The sequence below is a fragment of the Vipera berus genome (genome assembly GCF_964194415.1).
Source record: "Vipera berus genome assembly, chromosome: 2".
Classification (NCBI taxonomy): Eukaryota; Metazoa; Chordata; class Lepidosauria; order Squamata; family Viperidae; genus Vipera; species Vipera berus.
The window spans coordinates 282,416,725-282,437,490 of record NC_138203.1 but is presented as its reverse complement, the minus strand read 5'-3'; the positions used below and the strand labels follow the sequence as shown (position 1 = coordinate 282,437,490).

Sequence of the window (20,766 nt, the reverse complement as noted above, 5' to 3'; positions counted from 1 at the left end):
CTTCCCTCTTTTTTGGAAGAATCTCTTTTCTTCTGCAGCTGTCTTGTGTTAATAAAACTCTCATTTCTTATCCTGTCCTTCAGTAGCTGCATGGCAATTTTAATTATTAATTCATTTATTTTACTATTTGATGATTATGTTGGAATTAAATTTCATTAGTTTTATACACTTCATAAGTTAATTTTCTTTGGTTTTAGATAATTGTAATTGTCAGACTGATACAAAGGAAGCATACAAGCTGAATAATAATTGCAATGAAAAAAAATAAATGTCAAGAAACTGAGAAATATGTAAATATCATTTCCCTACTTTTATCCTTAGATGTTCCTTAGTATTTAGATCTGGCCTCAGGATAATAATGTAACACTTGGGGAAGAAGATGCAGCCCAGCAGTCCAGCACTGGAGGCTAAGATGGAGAAGACCTGAACAGCCACCATGTATTTCCCCTTGGTGCTCAGGTAGGTGGGCAGGAAGGAGACCCAGACGCTGCAGAAGACCAACATGCTGAAGGTGATCAGCTTGGCTTCGTTGAAGGCCCCAGGCAGGTTCCTGGCCAGGAAAGCCACTGTGAAACAAATGCCAGCTAGGAACCCCATGTAGCCAAGAACAACATAAAACATGGTGACAGAGCCTTCATTGCATTGAAGGATGATCTCTTCAGGCTGGGAGTGCAGGTCAGAGTCAGGAAATGGGGGAGAAACTCCCAGCCATGTGGAACAGATGATAATTTGGACAGCAGAACAAGACAGGATGATAGAGTTAGCCAAGCTCTTGCCCAACCATCTCTTCACTCGGTTTCCTGGTTTTGTAGCAAGGAAGGCCAACGCCACTGTGATTGTTTTGGCCAACACAGAAGACACAGCTACAGAGAAGACAATACTGAAAACTGTTTGTCGGAGAAGACAGGTGGCTTTCCTTGGTTGTCCAATGAAGAAAATGGAGGATAAGGAGCAGAGTATGAGGGAAACCAGGAGGATGTAGGAAAGGTCTCGGTTGTTGGCTTTGACAATGGGAGTTTCCAGGTATTTAAGGAACAGGATTAAAATGAAGCCTGTGGTTAGGAACAAGAGTAGGGCAAAGAAGACCAGGATAATTCCCAGAGGCTCTTCGTAGGACAGGAAGGTTATTCTTTTGGGGATACATTGGACTCGGTTGTTTGTTGGATATTGATCATCTGGGCACTTCGTGCACTTCTCAGTATCTGAGGAAACAGAAAAAAAAATCTTTCTTATATACTCCCTCCTTTTGCATTTCAAGAAAGAACTTCTTTGGATTACAGCTGATACCAAGAGACAGGAAAGCTGTAATAAATAATAAATAGGACCCTGCATACATTTGTAAAACATGGCCGCTTAAAGCTCAGCAAATAAAAAAAAACACACCAATATATAGAACTGTAATAACAAGCACAAAAGATAAAACCCCAAAGAGAATTGCTTGTTGCTAAAACAATCCTTCACTAATGCAACCCAGCATATTTTCATCCTGTACTAATGCCTTGGTAAGACCACATTTGGAATACTTCATCCAGTTTTGGTCGTCACAGCGTAAAAAAGATGTTGCAATTGTAGAAAGAGTACAGAGAAGAGCAGTAAGAATGTTTAGGGGCTAGAGGATAAAACAAAGAAAGAATAGTTGCAGGAATTAGGTATTTCTACCATGTTTTCCCAAAAGTAAGACCTACCCTGAAAATAAGCCCTAGCTTGATTTTTTGGGGTGGGCCTAATATAAGCCCTGCCCCCAAAATAAGCCCTAGTTTTGGAGCAAGGCAAACACCTAAAAGTCAAGCTAGGGGGTGGAGATGTGGAGCTGCCACGCGTGCCCTGCACCCACTGACTTCTCAGCCAGGCCTCTCCTTGGTGGCCCACTTCTTCTATGGAATCTTCTGCAGCCAGGCCTGCATTTCTCAGTCAGAGGCCTCTCAGGAAGGCCTCTACAGCCAAGAACCGAACTATGGATTCAATCTATAGCATGGTTCTGCAAGGCCTGTGCAGCCAAGGGCTGAGCTATGGATTCAATCCATAGCTCGGTACTCGGCTACATAGGCCTTCCAGAAAGGCCTGACTGCAAAATGCAGGCCAGAATGCAGCTGCAGAGTGAAGGTGCTCCTTCGGCCCCAGAAGAAGTGGACCTGCTGGGTGGGGCTGTTGGTACCAGAGGTGAGTATAAAAGACATCTCCAGAAAATAAGACATGGTGCCTCTTTTGGAGATAACAACAACAACAACAACAACAAAAATAAGGCCCAGTCTTATTTTCAAGGAAACACGGTAGTTTAATGAAAAGAAGGACTAAGGGTGACATGATAGCAGTATTCCAATATCTGAGAGGTTTCCACAAAGAAGAGGGAGTCAAGCTATTCTCCAAAACGCCTTAAGGCAAGAGGAAAAACAGCAGATGGAAATTAATCAAGGAGAAAAGCAACCTAGAGCTAAGGAGAAATTTCAAGACAGTCAGAGCAATTACTCAGTGGAACTACCTGCCTCCAGAAGTTGTGGGTGTTCCAACACTGGAGGTTTTTAAGAAGAGACTGGACAACAATTTGTCTGAAATGGTATAGGGTTTCCTGCCTGAGCAGAGGGTTGGACTAGAAGACCTCCAAGGTCCCTTCCAACTCTATTATTCTATTCTATTCTAACCTCACCTTATCTCAATGGTGGGGAGAAGAGCCAGGTCTCCAGAATTTTAGAGGAGAGGAGGCCTTTGGGAATTCAAGGATGAGGTTGATCAATGGCATAGAGTTGTAACAGAAAAGTCAGATTTCCAAGAACCCCCAAGGTAGCATTTTTTTAAAGAAAAAAACTGGCGACACTATTTAGAAGGGAGCAAGGTGACTTTTGAAGTATGGACAGATCACAAAAATTTAGAGGCACTAAAAACTCCCTGCAAACAGTATGAAGTGAAACGTATTCTTGAGTCTAGAATTTTTAAGGGGAAATTGCAGTACCAATTACAATGGAAGGGATACCCATTGTCTGAAGCCATTTGGGTGAAATCTAGTGATGTGAAAGCTGACAGACTTATCAAAAGGTTTTATGAGAAACACCCCAACAAACCAAAAGCCAGCTCCTAACTTGTGTTTTGTTTACATTACGGGATCTGTCCTTTTTGTAAGGGGGGCTGGATGTCAATGCTGCTAACATCGAATGTTCTTGCTTTGACAAAAGATGAAGAAGCAGCTATTTCATATTTAAACTTATGTGTTACTTTAAGAGCTATAATCAGTTATTGCTGGGGGAGGGGGAGGAAGAATGTGTCTCAAGGCTGTCTCGAAATAAGAGAAGATAAGAATTTGGTGGGTTGTCTAACAGAAGGGAAAACTGACCCTTCTGTTCTGAACCAGCCCTCTTCTGGCCTTGTAATAAGGCAAACCCCTATTCAGAAAGAAGAGACTGGAGAGCGTCCAAGGCTAAAAGGCGTCTGCCAAGATTTATTACGCAATTAACAAAAACACTAGAGCTTGTCTCCTCAAGCGGAAGAGTTGCTTTCAGCAACCAGCCCCTCCCCAAACACTCCTTTTATTGAGAGCTCAGGGCGTGGTCTCCCTGTGCCTCCTCCCGAGGAGTCCCACAGCCTTTCTTTGTTTGTTCCTGCTCGACTGCCTCCTGCGTCGGGCGTCCTTGAACAGGGCCAGCTGTGGGTCATCATCCTCCGCACTATCGGGCTCACGCAGCTGAGAAGAGGTCCCCGGCTGAGGGCTCTGCAAAGCCTCCAAACCATCATCAGCCGGTTCGTCTCCCTCCTCCCCCTCATCTGAGTCATCCGATACATCGGAGCCGGCTGTCGGACCCACAGGCTGGCCCTGAGTCACAACACCTTCAAACTAATTGGAGAATGTGATTTATGACAGCAAGGAAAAGGAGGAGAATTGTGTTTAACATATTGTGCTAAGGGGAGGAGAATTCAGATTCCAGCTTCTCCTAGTAAGGATTGCCAATCTTTTAGGGCTCTAATAAAAGGCTTTTAAGGTAAACAATGCCCCAGAGTCATTTGAAGGGCTCATCTGTCGGAACCTTGACAACCTGAACAGCCACCATTGATTTCCCTTTGGTGCTTAGGTAGGTGGGCACAAAAGTCACCCTAACACTGCAGAAGACCAGCATGCTTCCAGCTTGTTACTACTCTCCCACTACTCCATGAACTAACTTCCCTCACAATCCCATCTGCTAGTTGCTCTTTACTGTTCTGAAGCAAAAAAAAAAAAGATGGCCTCGTCTCCATGGAGAAGAGCCTGGACCATTTTGTAGGTTTGGCCTCTTGGAACATGTTGAGAGTTGACTGTCTCACATTTCTTCTGGTTGTAAGCTGCTCCTCTTCATTCAGGTCAACTGAATGATGATGTAGCACTTGGGGATGAAGGTGCAGCCCAGAAGACCAGCCCTGGAGGCAAAGATGGAGAAGACCTGAACAGCCACCATGTATTTCCCTTTGGTGCTCAGGTAGGTAGGAACAAAAGTCACCCAGACACTGCAGAAGACCAGCATGCTGAAGGTGATCAGCTTGGCTTCATTGAAGGCCCCAGGAAGATTCCTGGCTAGGAAAGCTACCATGAAGCAAATGGCAGCTAAGAAGCCCATGTACAGTAGCTAAGGGTGATGTAAAACATGACAACAGAGCCTTCATTGCATTGCACGATGATCACTCCAGGCTGAGAGTGGAAGTCAGAGTCAGGGTATGAGGGAGACACTCCCATCCAGATGGAGCAGATGATAATTTGGACAGCAAAACAAACAAACAAAAATGATGGAGTTGGACAAGTTCTTCCCCAACCATCTCTTTGCTTGGTTTCCTGGTTTTGTGGCCAAGAAAGCCAGCACCACTGTGATTGTTTTGGCCAGGAGAGAAGAAATGGCAACTGAGAAGATGATGCTGAACATTGTCTGTTCGAGAAGGCAGGTGGCTTTCCTTGGTTGACAAATGAAAATTAAAGAAGACAAGAAGCAAAGCAGAAGGGAGATCAGAAGGATGTAGGAGAGGTCCCGGTTGTTGGCTTTGACAATATCTCGGTATTTAATGAATATTATTAACATAAATATTGTGGTTAGGAACAAGAGCAGGGAAAAAGAAATCAGGGTGATGCCCAGATTTTCTTCATAAGACAGGAAGGTTATAACTTTGGGAATATGTTGGATACGATCTTTATTTGGATATTTATCATCTGGACACTTGGTGCATTTTTCTGTATCTGCAAACCCCCCAAAGAAACATTTCTTTAATATTCTATCTTTTTACTTTTCAAGAAATAACTTCTTTGGGAAACAACTCATACCAGGAGGATTTTCTAAGATGCATCTCTTAACTTCTCCAGAAAAAAAAGATAAGAATATATACTTTTTAAAAATAGGAAAATAGCAAAAAACAAGTTCTGCAAATAATCTGGAATGGCTACTCTCATCAGTGTTAACAGTCACGTAAGGAGGTGCACCCATAACTGTACATATCACCTGAATGTGGATCAGCAATTCCTTCTAGTGATGCTCAAGAGGAGACCTATATAGAATAAATTGCAAAGATCATTCCAAAGGATGGAACTAAAACAATTCCTCAAGTTTCAAAGAATGCAGATATTCATAAAAAGATAAAGGTGGAAAGAGAGATCCAAAATAAAAAGCAAAAGATCTTTTCTTTGTAGCCTTGGTGGAGCAGTGGGCTAATGCCTCCTTAAGTAACACCAGCTGCCTGCAATTAGTGCAGGTTCGAGTCCCACCAGGCTCAAGGTTGACTCAGCCTTCCATCCTTCCGAGGTAGGTAAAATGAGGACCCAGATTGTTGGGGGCAATTAAGCTGACTTTGTAATAATGCCGCTTGGGGTGGGTGTGAAAGCCCTAATAAGCAGGCATATACATAGAATGAAGGCTACTGCTAAGCTTGTAAGCCGCCCTGAGTCTTCGGAGAAGGGCGGGATATAAATGGAATTAAAATAAAAAAATAAAACGTGCCCCAAATGCTATACACTCCCATCTCTACCCAGCCCCTCCTTCAAGGTCTTTTGATTATTCCTTCTGTTAGATAAGAAATTGTGCAGTTTTAAAATAAAAACTTTGGACCTTTAACACATTTTTTAACACTGGCTTCCATAAAAATGTATTAGACCAGGGGTGTCAAACTGTCGGTCCGCCGGCCGGATGCATCATGTGGAAGCCGTGCCCACCCCATTGCCGGCAATGGCAAAACCGTCCTGATACTTTGCGCGACATCGTGTGACATCATGAGTTTGACATGTCTGTATTAGAGGAAGCTCATAAATCTGCTCTTCTCTTTTGTGTCACCCACCTTCCTGTGTGGAGATGGTCCCCTCTGGACAAGGAACACAGTCATAGCAGCAAACTGGCTCTCCTTCTCGCTTCTGCTTGACATATCCAGGATGACAACTTTCCACACATTTGGACTGAGGCAAAGGCTAAGGAGAAAAACAAGGAATGCCAAAGAAAATACGAAGAAATATGAAGAAGAAATATGAATTATCTAACTAGTTCCAAGTGATTTCAGGAGATACAACCACCCTAAAGATTCATATAGTTCCTGCCTTTCACTTCTGGCATATCTCATGGCAATAAAGGACTTTTCTACTGAATAAAGTGTGGAAGGAAGGAACTGAGAAAAGATTTTAAAATTAAATCACAACTAAAATTAAATAACAACTTCTCTTTATGGCTGCATTAAGATGCATTCTCCCATTCTTCATATATCCATGATTATAAAGAATTTATATTAAATTTTAGAAAAAAAAATTATAATATTTTTTTATTCTATTAGATTTGTTAAAATACAACAAATCTCTGATGAAGAAAGAAATCTCTGATTAGTTTTAATCTGGAAAGTTTCTTCTGGAGTATATAAAACATTGCAAAGCCAGTCCCCTTTGATAGTAGTTCAAAACTATCCTTCAATTAAGGTTTAAAGGGAAAAAATCCTTACCAATTAGAGCTGCTAACCTTAAAGGAGATGTGTTTTGTTTATTTATTTATTTAATTCATTTGGCTTCCATGTTGGAGAGCTAAAACGAAAACTGACTGCCTAGTTTCTAGAACTGGAGTGAGATGAGATGAGATTAGATTAGGCTAGATTAGATAACCTTTATTGTCATTTTTTTACTGTGGATACAACGGCACACATTAAAAATGAAATTTAGTTGCTTGTTCTCAAAGTGTACACATACATAACACACAATTAAACATAGTATATACAACATATGTGTAGACCTACCCTTTACATATGAGTAACATATAAATATTAATCACTGTCCATCTAGAATACATAATGGAAGGAGGGAGGAGGAGATGGAGGTGAGGTCATGAGAACATGTCCCTCAAACAGGGTAAGTCAGGCATATTTTGTCCCAAAGGTGCTTTTCCAAAAGGCAAATGGACTTTTTATTTTTTTATTTTTTCTTGAAAATGTTTTGCTTCTCATCCAAGAAGTTTTTTCAGTCCTGACTGAGTGGTGGGGAACGGAAAGATTTATATTCTTTGCAGTCATCTGGTCATTAACTCTCTGAGAGTGGTTGAGGCCACTTGGGGGTTTATCTGTGCCCTCAGGGTCACTAAAATGAACTAAAATGGACAGGAATGGGTGAATTTAATTCAGATGACCATCAGGTATACTACTGCGGGCAAGAATCCCTCAGAAGAAATGGAGTAGCCTTCATAGTCAATAAAAAAATAGGAAAAGCAATACTGGGATACAATCCTCAAAATGACAGAATGATCTCAGTTCGAATCCAAGGCAAACCATTCAATATCACAGTAGTCCAAGTCTATGCCCCAACCACCGGTGCTGAAGAGGATGAAATTGACCGGTTCTATGAAGCCCTACAGCACCTTATAGAACTAACACCCAGAAATGATGTCCTTATCATCATGGGGGATTGGAACGCTAAAGTAGGAAGCCAAAAGATAACTGGAATAACAGGCAAGTTTGGCCTTGGAGTACAAAATGAAGCAGGGCACAGGCTGATAGAATTTTGCCAAGAGAATACGATGGTCATAGCAAACACTCTTTTCCAACAACCCAAGAGACGGCTTTACACATGGACATCACCAGACGGTCAACACAGAAATCAGATTGACTATGTGCTCTGCAGCCAAAGATGGAGAAGCTCTATACAGTCAGTAAAAACAAGACCAGGAGCTGACTGTGGCTCAGACCATGAGCTTCTTGTTGCAAAGTTTAGGCTTAAATTAAAGAAAGTAGGGAAAAGCGCTATATCCCTGTTGAATATACAGTAGAGGTGACAAATAGATTTAAGGAATTAGAACTGATAAACAGAGTGCCTGAAGAACTATGGACAGAGGTTTGCAACATTGTACAACAGGTAGCAACCAAAACCATCCCAAAGAAAAAGAAATGCAAGAAAGCAAAATGGCTGTCTGAGGAAGCTTTGCAAATAGCTGAGGAAAGGAGGGAAGCGAAAGGTAAGGGAGAAAAAGAAAGATATGCCCAATTAAATGCAGAATTCCAAAGAATAGCTAGAAGAGATAAGAATGCCTTCTTAAATGAACAATGCAAAGAAATAGAAGAAAACAATAGAATAGGGAGGACCAGAGATCTTTTCAAGAAAATTGGAGAGATGAAAGGAACGTTTCATGCAAAAATGGGCATGATAAAGGACCAAAATGGCAGGGACCTAACAGAGGCAGAAGAGATTAAGAAGAGGTGGCAAAATTACACAGAAGAACTATACAAGAATGAGCTTAACATCCCTGATAATCACAATGAGGTGGTCACTGACCTCGAGCCAGACATCCTAGAATGTGAAGTGAAGTGGGCCTTAGAAAAGCTGAGCAACAACAAAGCTAGTGGAGGTGACAGTATTCCAGCTGAGCTATTCAAAATCTTAAAAGACGATGCAGTAAAAGTGCTACACTCAATTTGCCAGCAAATTTGGAAAACTCAACAGTGGCCACAGGATTGGAAAAGATCAGTTTACATTCCAATTCCAAAGAAAGGCAGTGCCAAAGAATGTTCAAACTATCGCACCATTGCACTCATTTCTCATGCTAGTAAAGTTATGCTTAAAATTCTACAAGCTAGACTCCAGCAGTATGTGGATCGAGAACTACCAGAAGTACAGGCAGGATTTCGAAGAGGCAGAGGAACTAGAGATCAAATTGCTAACATACGCTGGATCATGGAGAAAACTAGAGAGTTCCAGAAAAACATCTACTTCTGCTTCATTGACTATGCTAAAGCCTTTGATTGTGTGGATCATAACAAACTCTGGCAAGTCCTTAAAGAGATGGGCATACCAGACCATCTTAATTGTCTCTTGAGAAATCTATATGCGGGCCAAGAAGCAACAGTGAGAACTGGACACGGAACCACTGATTGGTTCAAAATTGGGAAAGGAGTCCGGCAAGGCTGTATACTGTCGCCTTGCCTATTTAACTTATATGCAGAGCACATCATGAGAAAGGCAGGGCTAGATGAATCAAAAGTTGGAATTAAGATTGCCGGAAGAAACATCAACAACCTAAGATATGCAGATGATATTACTCTAATGGCAGAAAGTGAAGAAGAACTAAAGAGCCTCTTGTTGCGGGTGAAGAAGGAGAGTGCAAAACTTGGGTTGAAACTAAACATTAAGAAAACCAAGATCATGGCATCCGGCCCTCTCAATTCCTGGCAAATAGATGGGGAAGAAATGGAGGTAGTGACAGATTTTATTTTCCTGGGCTCCAAGATCACTGCAGATGGGACTGTAGCCAAGAAATTAAAAGACACTTGCTCCTCGGGAGGAAAGCCATGGCAAATCTAGACAGCACACTAAAAAGCAGAGACATCACCCTGTCAACAAAAGTGCGTATAGTCAAGGCTATGGTCTTCCCAGTTGCAATGTATGGCAGTGAAACCTGGACCATAAGAAAGGCTGAGCGCCAAAGAATTGAAGCCTTTGAACTCTGGTGCTGGAGAAGACTCCTGCGAGTTCCTTGGACTGCAAGGCGATCAAACCGGTCAGTCCTAGAGGAGATCAACCCTGACTGCTCTTTAGAAGGCCAGATCCTGAAGCTAAAACTCAAATACTTTGGCCACCAAATGAGAAGGAAGGAGTCACTGGAGAAGAGCCTAATGCTGGGAAAGATTGAGGGCAATAGAAGAAGGGGACGACAGAGAATGAGGTGGCTGGATGGAGTCATTGAAGCAGTAGGCGTGAGCTTAGATGGACTCCAGAAGTTGGTAGAGGATGGGAAGGCCTGGAGGAACATTGTCCATAGGGTCGCGATGGGTCGGACACGACTTCGCAACTAACAACAACAGGGTCACCTGAATCAAAGTGCAAATGGATGAGGAATCTTCTTGGAATGGCTGAAAGGACTGTCTGGTGGATAGATAGGTGATGTTATATCCCTCCCCCTCTGCTGAAAGAGGGCTGTTCAGTTTTAATGTATACGGTCTCTTTGACCCCTCTTTCAGATCGTTGATCGTCTGTGTCCAGAATATGAAATTTACTGTCTTCAAAAGAATAAATTTTGTCTTTCAGATCTGCATCTTATTTCCCACATGGACCAACAAGTCATGACTATATTTCATCTTATTCTATCTGAACCTTAGTGCAGACACTGGTTAAAAGAAACGGGGGCTATTCACAAATTTATTTATTATTTATTTATTAATTTAATTTGTATACCACCCTTCTCCCGAAGGACTCAGGGCGGTGAACAGGGCAGTAAATACTAAAATACAGAGATACAAAAATTAAAAGAGATTAAACCATAATGCCCAATACAATACAACAATAAATTACATAAAAACAATGATAAAACCCAAACCCATCAGACCAGGCCGGCTTGTTCAAACAAGTAGGTCTTTAGATCATGTCGGAAGGAGCGAAGGTCGGGAGCCATCCGGAGCTCAACTGGTAAACGGTTTCACAGATCCGGCGCACCCACAAATGTCAGTACTTGTGGGTTTCTAACCAGTTTGGAGGAGATTCTAACTTATAGAAGAGATACAAAAAGGACCATGGTCTGTAACCAAAAGAATAATCACGCAGCATTTGATGCTGAACATGGCTCAATCAGTTGAAAAGAGTATTTCCTATTCCATATAACAGCTGAGGGACACCTTTGTGAATACTACTGAAGCCCTCCCCTTAAGCAGTCTAAGAAAACTGTATGTTTTATCCTTCATATGTTCATCTCCCAGTGAAGATCATCCACCAGGGTGACTAGAATTAACCCACCTGAAATGGGTCACAATTTTTAGAAAAAGAAAAGAGCACCACAATATTTTACCTACCCTGTTGAGCAACTTTATCCATGAAAGAGCCCTTTGGTTTATAATAAGTCTCTGTCTTTCAATACTTCCCACTTTCCTTTTCATCAAACGTCTTTTGGACAAAACCACCAAGCACTGGATGTCCATATCTGCAGCTACTTCTCCATTTTGGTCCAGGTAGAGCTTCCAATGGGAAAGATTGTAGAATTTATTCTTCTCCAGAAAGGGGTGAATCTAGAATGGAAACAACCAGGAATTTTAAAAGTAGACACCTTTGTTTCTGACACCACCAGATATTTTCATGTATGAATCTTAGTTATCACTAAGTTCATAAGTGAATGAAAATGGTTCAGCAAAATTTGTCAATCATGTATGTAATGTATTGGGCCTAGTTTAACTTGAGTTGTACCATGTGGGTTTGAATGCTGTGAGATTGCTTAAGCAGGGAGCTTGGTAATGGTCACCAGCTCCTCAGATAGTCAGTCTCCAGGACAGCCATTGGTTGGCTCTAGGGCGACAATAGGTTGCTTTAAACCTATTGGCCACCGCCTAGTAGCCAGAGTACAAATAGCTGCGTTGCAGCTCTGCTTCTCAGTTCAGTTCCTGCAACTCAAATAAAGCATGTTCCTGCCTGAACTCACTCGCCTCGTCTCTTGCTTCAAGAAGAGAACCCAGTACTCAACAATATATGTATTGAATATGTATTGAATTGAAAATCAAATATTCCCTCCTGTCTTATTCCAACAAATCCCCACAAGAATTAAGCAGGAATTAAGCTTCCTGTCTTTTTTTCCACTAAAAAAGTTACCGATCTAAATCTAGGGAAATTAAGTTGATCTAGGGAAATTATATTTCATTTAGAAGATACAAAGTTGCCCATTCAGAAAAAAACAATTCACAAAATACTAAATAGTGAAGTGATCTCCAAAGGGCTGAGCTGACCACATAAGAGAGAGATATTGATCACCCAGGCTACAGATAAATTAGAACATCAAAGGCACCCATATGCGTACCCTTTGCCCTCAAGGATCAGCTACAACACTTTACATGACAAAAGGGAAACTTATAACAAAGGTGAGAAATATTGTCCCCCAGTTCCAAAATCACACAAAGAGCCCATCTTAACACCTACACCAAAATACCTTGGAACAAAGGACACAAAGATGTCGAGACTCTAGAAAGAGCAACAAAGATGATTAGGGGGACTGGAGGCTAAAACATATAGGGAACGGTTGCTGGAATTGGGTATGTGTAGTTTAATGAAGAGAAGGGTGAGGGGTGACATGATAGCAGTGTTCCAATATCTCAGGAGCTGCCACAAAGAAGAGGGAGTCAAGCTATTCTCCAAAGCACCTGAAGGCAGGACAAGAAGCAATGGATAGAAACTAATCAAGGAAAGAAACAACTGAAAACTAAGGAGAAACTTCCTGACAGTTAGAACAATTAACCAGTGGAACTCCTTGCCTCCAGAAGTGGTGAATGCTCCAACACTGGAAGTTTTTAAGAAGAGACTGGACAGCCATTTGTCTGAAATGGTATAGGGTTTCCTGCCTTGGCAGGGGGTTGGACTAAATGACCTCCAAGGTCCCTTCCAATTTTTATTATTATTATTATTATTATTATTATTATTATTATTATTATTATTATTATTATTATTATTATTATTATTATTATTATTATTACATATAAAATCCAGTTGCTGCTGCTATTGCTCTTACTGAGAAAATAAATGCAACCTCTTTTCCAAACAGCAGCCTGCTACTTCTCTCCCAGCTGGAGAAAGAAATGGACCCTAAATGGAATCCACGCTCCATCATCGAGTGATATGATACAATCGCTACATTTCCTCCTCATGAAGGATGAAATCTTGAAGCTGTTTGAAAATATCAAGGAAATTGCCAGATGGCCAGTCATAATAACGGCTGGAGATGTTGCCCCAGTGAGAGTTGCCTGGTCACTGAGTCATCCTGACTGGGATTATAACATTGCAACACAATGTTATAATCAATTTTTTTATTTCTTCGTTTTTTTGTATATTGTAAATGGTTTTTTTTTGTCTTTGTTGGTGTATGGTGTGTTTTTAACACGAAATGTAAATAAAGATTTATATTAAAAAAAAACATTGCAACACACTGGGAGGAATAAAATTGGTCCAAAGGGAGTTTCTTAGAGGCTTTGCAAGAAATTTGGCATAAGCCGTTAAACTGATCTGAGTTCCAGCATACAATGTAAAAAAGGGAAGGGGAAATACCAGATGCCTTCTGGGTTCGCCTTCTGGAAGCAAGGGTTGCCTCTACCTGTTTGGATATGAACAACCCCAAAGACCAACGAATTCTGGCCTCGGTAGATTAGTCTGCAAGTGACAATAAAAGACCATTTCCACAAGATTGTATCTAACTGGTTTAATTTGGGGCGCCCAGAGTCGTGCAGAATTGCCAAGCTCATGTTCGATCAAAAGGGAAAAAAATGAAGAAGGAAGGTAGAGAAATAAAAAAGGAAGAGAAAGAAAAAGAGGGAAAGAAAGAGAAGGACAGAAAGGAGGGAGGACTTAAAAATGTTTTGCTATCCTGCAGAACGATCAAAGGCACCCTGGCTACCAGACTCCAGAATGACAGCCAAGATTCTTCCAATGCAAAGAAGGGGGAAATTTAGTAAAAACTGACAAGATTATTTTAAGTGTGGAAGAGAGGGACACATCAGAAGGGAATGTAGGGAAGTTTCCAGCCATAGTGGGTTTTTGTTTTCTTTTTTGAAGATGGGAACTACATTGACTCTTTCTCTATCATCTGGTCCCCACTGCTCCAGGATCTTTCAAAGATGTGGTTCAGTGGTTCTGAGATTACATCTCAGTGCCCTGGGTTGTAAACCGTCTGGTCCTGGTAATTTGAACTTGTCTAGAGTGTCTTAGGGATGCGGTGGGTCAGTGGGTTAGGACGCTGAGCTTGTCGATCAGAAGGTCGGCAGTTTGGCGGGTTGAATCCCAAGTGCCGCGTAGCAGAGTGAGTGCCTGTTACTCATCCCAGCTTCTGCCAACCTAGCAGTTTGAAAGCACATAAAAACGCAAGTAGAAAAATAGGGACCACTATAGTGGAAAGGTAACAGCGCTCCGTGCGCCTTTGGCGTCTAGTCATGCCGGCCACATGACCACGGAGACATCCTCGGACAAGCGCTGGCTCTTCGGCTATGAAACGGAGATGAGCACCGCCCCCTAGAGTTGGAAACAACTAGCATGCATGTGCAGGGGAACCTTTACCTTTACCTTAGAGTGTCTTACCATTTTCTTGACTATTTTGACTTGCTTTCCTAATCTGCATTTTACTTTTTCAGGGGAACTGCTTTTCCCCTTTTATGTTAAGAGAGATGCAAAAAATGAGTCAAGGAGTTCTGCTTTCTTTTTGCTCCTCATCACTATGTTGCCATTTTCTTCCATTAATGGATCACTTGTTTCCTTGATTTTCTTCTTCTTTTTACATGTGGATAGAAGTGTTTGTTGTTGTTGTTCTTTTTATTTTTGAGTTTTGTTGCAATTCTTAGTTCATTTTGAACTGTAGCTTCCCTGACTTCGTCTTTGTAGGTTCAGGCTATTTGCTGATATTCTGTCTTAGTTCTGTGCCTCGCTTTACATTTTTTATACTTGTCCTTTTTTTTGTCTTTCAGTATATCAGAGAGCTCTGGTTGCTGGTTGCTTTTCAGATTCTTTATTTTTCTTCTTCATTGGTATTGTGCTAGACTAGCCTTTTATAATATCATTTTTCAAAATTTTCCAAGCTTCATGGATTGTTTTCCCCTTCAAGATTTCCATCCATGGAATCATTCCCAAGCACTCTCTAAATTTGTTAAAATCAGATCTTTTAAAGTCCAAGACTTTATTTGATTTTTTTTGTATTCCTTGTGCTTGCATTATGTTTAATTCAAATATTGCATGGTCAGTCCCCCCGCCCCCCCCAGGATTCCTGTAAGTTCAACCCCTTTTATTATTACATCTGTTAGTGAAAATTAAGTCCGGTACGGCTGACCCTCTAGTTCCCTTCTCTACCTATTCCTTCTCCACCTTTCAATTGATCAAGTTATGTAGAAAGAAGCCATCAAAACTTAGCATTTATTAAATTACCCAATGGATTGTCTAAGTTCCCCCTTCATTTGCCATCTTTCTTGCAAAGTTGACAAAGAAACTACAGACGTGCAGCAGAAAACTCCTGACAATGATAGGATTAGGAAGGTTTGGCTATCGAAAAGAAACTTTTTGTATAAACAGCTAGGCCAACTTTTTATCAGGGCCCTTCATTTGGACCTCTGTCCCAAGCGTGAGACTCTCTATTCCTGCAGGAATAAACAGCTGAATGTCACCTTCCTTTTTCCAGTATGATTCATTGGCCATTCACATCAGGGGGAAAAACAAACAAAACAACAGCTGAGGCTCAGACCATCAGATATTCTCAGATAATCCTTCAAATTTATAAATTAAAATTCTGTAGTGCTAATCACAAACCATACATACAGGAATATTTTTAAAGATGAAAACAGCCTTTTAAAATTAGTAATTTTTAATATAAAATATATCTGATGCTGGCTCCTTAGTACATTATTACCCAAGGAACAAGACTGGGCAAATCTGTCGATCTTTTGTAGCACAAGGAGGTTGAGATGGCTTCCCTCTTTCTCCTGTGGATTCTTTCAACAAAGGAATTTAGTTGGCTAGATCCTTGTTGGGACTCCCTACCTGCCATGGCTGCAGCCTTGGAGTTTCCGATGTGTCTTGGACTTTCTTCCTTCTCCTCCAGGATATGGATGAATATGCAGCCTTCAAATCATGGGCCAGAGTCATAAAGAGGATGTAAACAGAGTCACTATTTGCAATCCGGATGCTGCCGCTTTTTTCTTCGGTCTCCACTGGAGCTTTTTGGCTGCATCTTTTCTGGGCTTTGACAGAAAAGATACGTTTTGCAAAAGAACAGCGAAAAGACTTATTTTGAAACTGGCGATCTATAAAGAAATAGGGTTCAAAGGCACCATATTCGAGGCTTTCATTTTGCAGAAAATCAAAGCTCCAGATACTATGGATGTATTTGAGATATCCACGATGATACATCAAATATTTTCCCAAAGTTGTGGTGATCCAGACTTTCCCTTCAATGGGTCCTGGCAAGTCTTTAAGTGTTAAATGAAAAGTACGAAATGTGCTTGAAACGATAATATATTCTGTGAAGTGAACAAAGACATTGACTTGTTGCCACTTAGAGCTGGAACCCCCCAAGGGTGCTTGATGAAGAGTCATTGGAATTTGTTGTGATATAACAACACAAATTCCATTCCTGACAAGCAAAGGAGGAAAAGTCCTTAGGAAATTCTCTCCCTTTTCTGTTTCTGGAGCAAGGAGACCAATCAAGGTCCATCTGAAATGGAGGAGCAGTTGGACAATTGCTGGGTACTGAAACCCTTCTTTGGGGAGCATCCGGTGGAAAAAAGGGAATTTGCTTTTATCACTCAGAATCTCCGAAGCAATTTTATCCCTGATCTGAGAAAGCAATGAAAAATGCTGAAGTTTGTTTTGATGAACATATTTGAATAATTTGTTGATTAGGCATGAGTACTTCATGTTTGTTCATTAGTGGAGGTAAAATGTTAGTGTCTAGATAGAATAACAATTGTTCAAGCATGGACCCTTGTGTTACATCTTGGTAAACATAGGTCCTGATAGCTCCATTGAACCCAAAGCACCCTCTCAAATACGTGCTGGTAGAAAGAGCCAGTTCCATTTTAAGGGCAATCAATTTCCTCCATAATATTTCTCTGTTTAATGTGTCAAATTCTGCACTAACATCTATAAAGACCATAACTGTTTCCCTCACAGACGTATTTTGTAATTGGATGATTCAAGAAAAAATAAACAATGAATCAGCTAATAGAATCAGAGACAAAAGGGATCTTGAAGGGCTTCCAATTCTATACCCTGCTTGAGCAGGAATCCGTATACCATTCTTGCAAGAGCCTAAAGGCCTGATTCTGCCAGTTGGCTTGGTGCCCCAATGGGTTAATAATGGGTAATAATGGATCAATAGCAGATTCCACATTCCCCTCCCTCACTCCCCATCTTATTGTTAAAGTTGGTAATCTTTTCATTTTCATTGTATTTTTAATAGTATTACGTATATTTTGGGGGTATAGTTTGATTGCTTTTAATATTGTAACTTGCCCAGAGTCACCTCACAGTGAGATGGGTGGCAAAAAAATTTAATAAATAAATAAACAAACAAATAAATAAAGCTTGCTTGTTCTTCAGTTACAAATTCTTTGTTCATCTACTTACTACCAACTCTACTCAAGAGGATCTGAGCATTTATTTTAGCCACAATATCTATTTGACCAATGGGAGAATAATAACTAGGATGTTTTTTATACACTTTTTAAAATAGAAAATATTATTGCCATCTTCCCCCCAACTATAGGGGGGTAAATCTACCTGCCAATAGTGAAACTCACAACCTGGAATATTCATTGAATAGTTCAGCTGATAGAAAGTCATCTTTATTATTCTTCAAGCCTTTTATGATGCATTTGATTGTGAATAGGTGTCAAACTCGCTGTGTCACGTAATATGTTGTGACATATTGCGACTTTTTTTGCATTTCTGAAACTGGGTGATGCGGTCTCCGTATGATGCAAGCGGCCCATGAGCCGGCAGTTTGACACCCCTGCATTAGGGGAAAAAGTTGTTGGCTCATAGGCTTGTAACTTTCTAAATAAAGTGGTTAATTACTGATAGTGATCACTCTGAGTCTATAAGACATACAGCATTTATGTTTTATCAACAATAGATAAGACTGAGAATCTTTTCATGAATAAGGAACTTGTTCAGCTTGGAAAAATATTTATTTTTTCTAAGATTATGTACAAAATGTCACCTTTCAGTTCATTCTGAGTCTATAAGACATATTTATGTTTTATCAAGTATAGGCAAGACTGATAATCTTTTCATAAATATGGGACTTGTTCAGCATTGAAAAATATGTTTTTCCCCCTAAAATTATGTACAAAACGTTAGTTTTTCATCAACGCTGCATGTTCCTATTGTACAGAATGGGGTTTTTTTTGATTGAACAGAGAGCTTTTCCTCATCTTCACAAGTGTGCAACAAAAGCCCTCAAAGCAATGGGGATGGTGTCATGAGAAGATATGTCTGCTTTGAACCATGCTCCCATCCTAATGTTATCTCAATACCCAGCCATGATACCTACAATGGCCATAGTGAAAAACAGCTCTTGAATTCCATAGTGAAGATATGGCTGGATCTATCATGTGCCCACTACCACACAACTCCCTTTACCACATACAAAAACAAACACACAGACCTGTGGGACTTTATAAGTGCCAGCTAATGTTGACATCTGGATGGAGATCTCCCTGTCAGCTGCATCAACAAGAGCCAAAATGTTGTCCTTCCTTCCACAGCTGTAGTTGGGAACATTGGCTTCTCCAGTAGAGAGCATGTCCAGCAAGGCATCTGAAGTGCCAAGTGTGTTCAAATAGTTGTCATGGATGTTGTATCCAAGTGTAAGATTATTTGGGAGCTGGATATTGTTGTTGACCACTTGAGTGGTGAAAATAACACATTCTTTTTCCCTGTTATCATAAGGTACTCTATTGTAAAAAAATGCTCCAGTTAATATCAGCATAATCAATAGCAATCATCAAATATCCTTTCCCCCCCACCATTTCATCCCCTTTATCAACACATGACTATTGAGTCTGAAGCAAATACTCATCCAAAACCAGAGGCAAATAACCCATCAACATTAAATATTTGTGAATATTGAGAGATTGCAAATCAGAAACAGTCCATTATTTGTAACAATATCATAAGGAAGTGTATATTTCATGTGTCTGAAAAATACCATTCTAAATTCAAGTCACCCTCTATTCCCATAAGAATCAGCTATTGAATTGAATATCAATGAGTTATTGTTATAAAAATATGGTACTGAGCTTGTCAAGGGAAACTACAATGAACATAACATGGATTTCTTTCAGGTATTTTTTATGTCCTGTCTTTGAATTTGTCTCTTCCTCAAAGTGTTGTGAAATGCTGTGAACATAATTGGACTTCAGTAAGCATTTGATAAAGAAGACCACAACTTGCTACTTGATAAGACAGAAAAATCTGGGTTAGACAGCACCACCACCAGATGGATTCATAATTGGCTGGCCAACCACACTCAACATGTTGTCCTTAATGGAACTGCATCTACATGGAGAGAGGTGAGTAGTGGGGTACTCCAAGGCTCTGTCTTAGGTCCAGTGCACTAACAATATCGCAAATGAGTTAGATGAGGGCATAGGAGGAGGACTCGTCAAATTTGCAGATGACACCAAGCTGGCAGGAATAGCCAACATTGCAGAAGATAGGATCAAGCTACAGAACAATCCCAACAGACTTGAACACTCGGCCCTAACTAACAAAATTAGATTCAATGGTGAGAAAAATAAAGTTCTACATTTAAGGGGGGAAAAAATCAAATGTACCAGTAGAGAATAGGTGGCACCTATTCAATAGTAGTAAAACTGTGAAAGGGATCTTGGACAATCACTAAAATATGGTCCAGCAGTGTGCTGCAGCTGCCAAAAAAGCCAACACAGTCTTAGGCTGCATTAGAAGTTGTGGCTGCTCTATCACTGAAGGTTGTTAAGAAGAGAGTAGACAGCCACTTGTCTGTAACATTACAGGGTCTCCTGCTTGGGCAGGGATTGTCACAGAACACCTCCAGGATCCCTTCCAACTCAGTTATTCTGTTATAATTCTGTTATATTTCAAAAAAAGAGAAGAGGGAGCCCATCTCAAAAAATTAGTCAGTTCCTGCAATATAGGAGCAAGTGGAATAAAAAGGAAAAAAAATGAGGGTGTTAGAAATGCAGATGGAAGGAATACAACTCCATCACACTGAAGGACTTACAAGAAAGATTCATTGTAAGGAGCCATGTTGAAGTTCAAAATTTTATGTCCCATAGTAAATGCACTGGTGACTATACTAATGAGATGGTCTCCTGGCTTATAGTAGCTCCATGGCCTTTTTCCATCCAGGTGCTCCAAATTCAGTGGGCACTTCATTCTAAGCTTCCCAGAGGCTGGCTGGGATACCATCACCAGCCCCATCAGCCCCAGCAGCAGAAGCAGGGGGTCCATAATTCACGGGGCTGAAACAATCCCCTGTTTCCAAAGGAGAGTTAGATGAATTCAATGCACTCTCACAAAATGGAATTTTGTGGCTTTCCTCTTCCAAACAGAGACAAGCCGAGCTTCCTCTGGAAAGGAGAAACTGTGCCTTCAACAGCACAGTCCCTGCCTGTTTCCTAAATCTTATGCAAACCGTTCAAGCATGAGTGGAAACTTTTATCTTGCTCTTTGACGCAAGATCCATTCCATGTTGCTTCAGTGTAGACTGCAGTAGATGTCTCAAAGTCTGGGATTGTGATAATTACTGTGAGTGATAATTTGTTCTCTGGGGCTTCTGAACCTCTTCTAGGTCTCCATGTACAGCTGGAGCAAAGCATGTT

At 40.7% G+C, this 20,766-nt stretch overlaps 1 protein-coding gene across 1 annotated transcript; it reads right to left on the bottom strand.

Moving 5' to 3' along the window:
* Window positions 1–297: 297 nt before the first annotated feature.
* LOC308661351 (vomeronasal type-2 receptor 26-like) lies at window positions 298–20,395 on the bottom strand (the record flags this gene model as incomplete). The annotated part of the gene is made up of 3 exons (XM_081316272.1): window positions 298–1,202; window positions 6,274–6,400; window positions 20,351–20,395. The coding sequence occupies 3 exons, from the start codon at window positions 20,393–20,395 to the stop codon at window positions 298–300; spliced, it is 1,077 nt and encodes a 358-aa protein (XP_081172398.1).
* Between the last annotated feature and the right edge of the window lie 371 nt (window positions 20,396–20,766).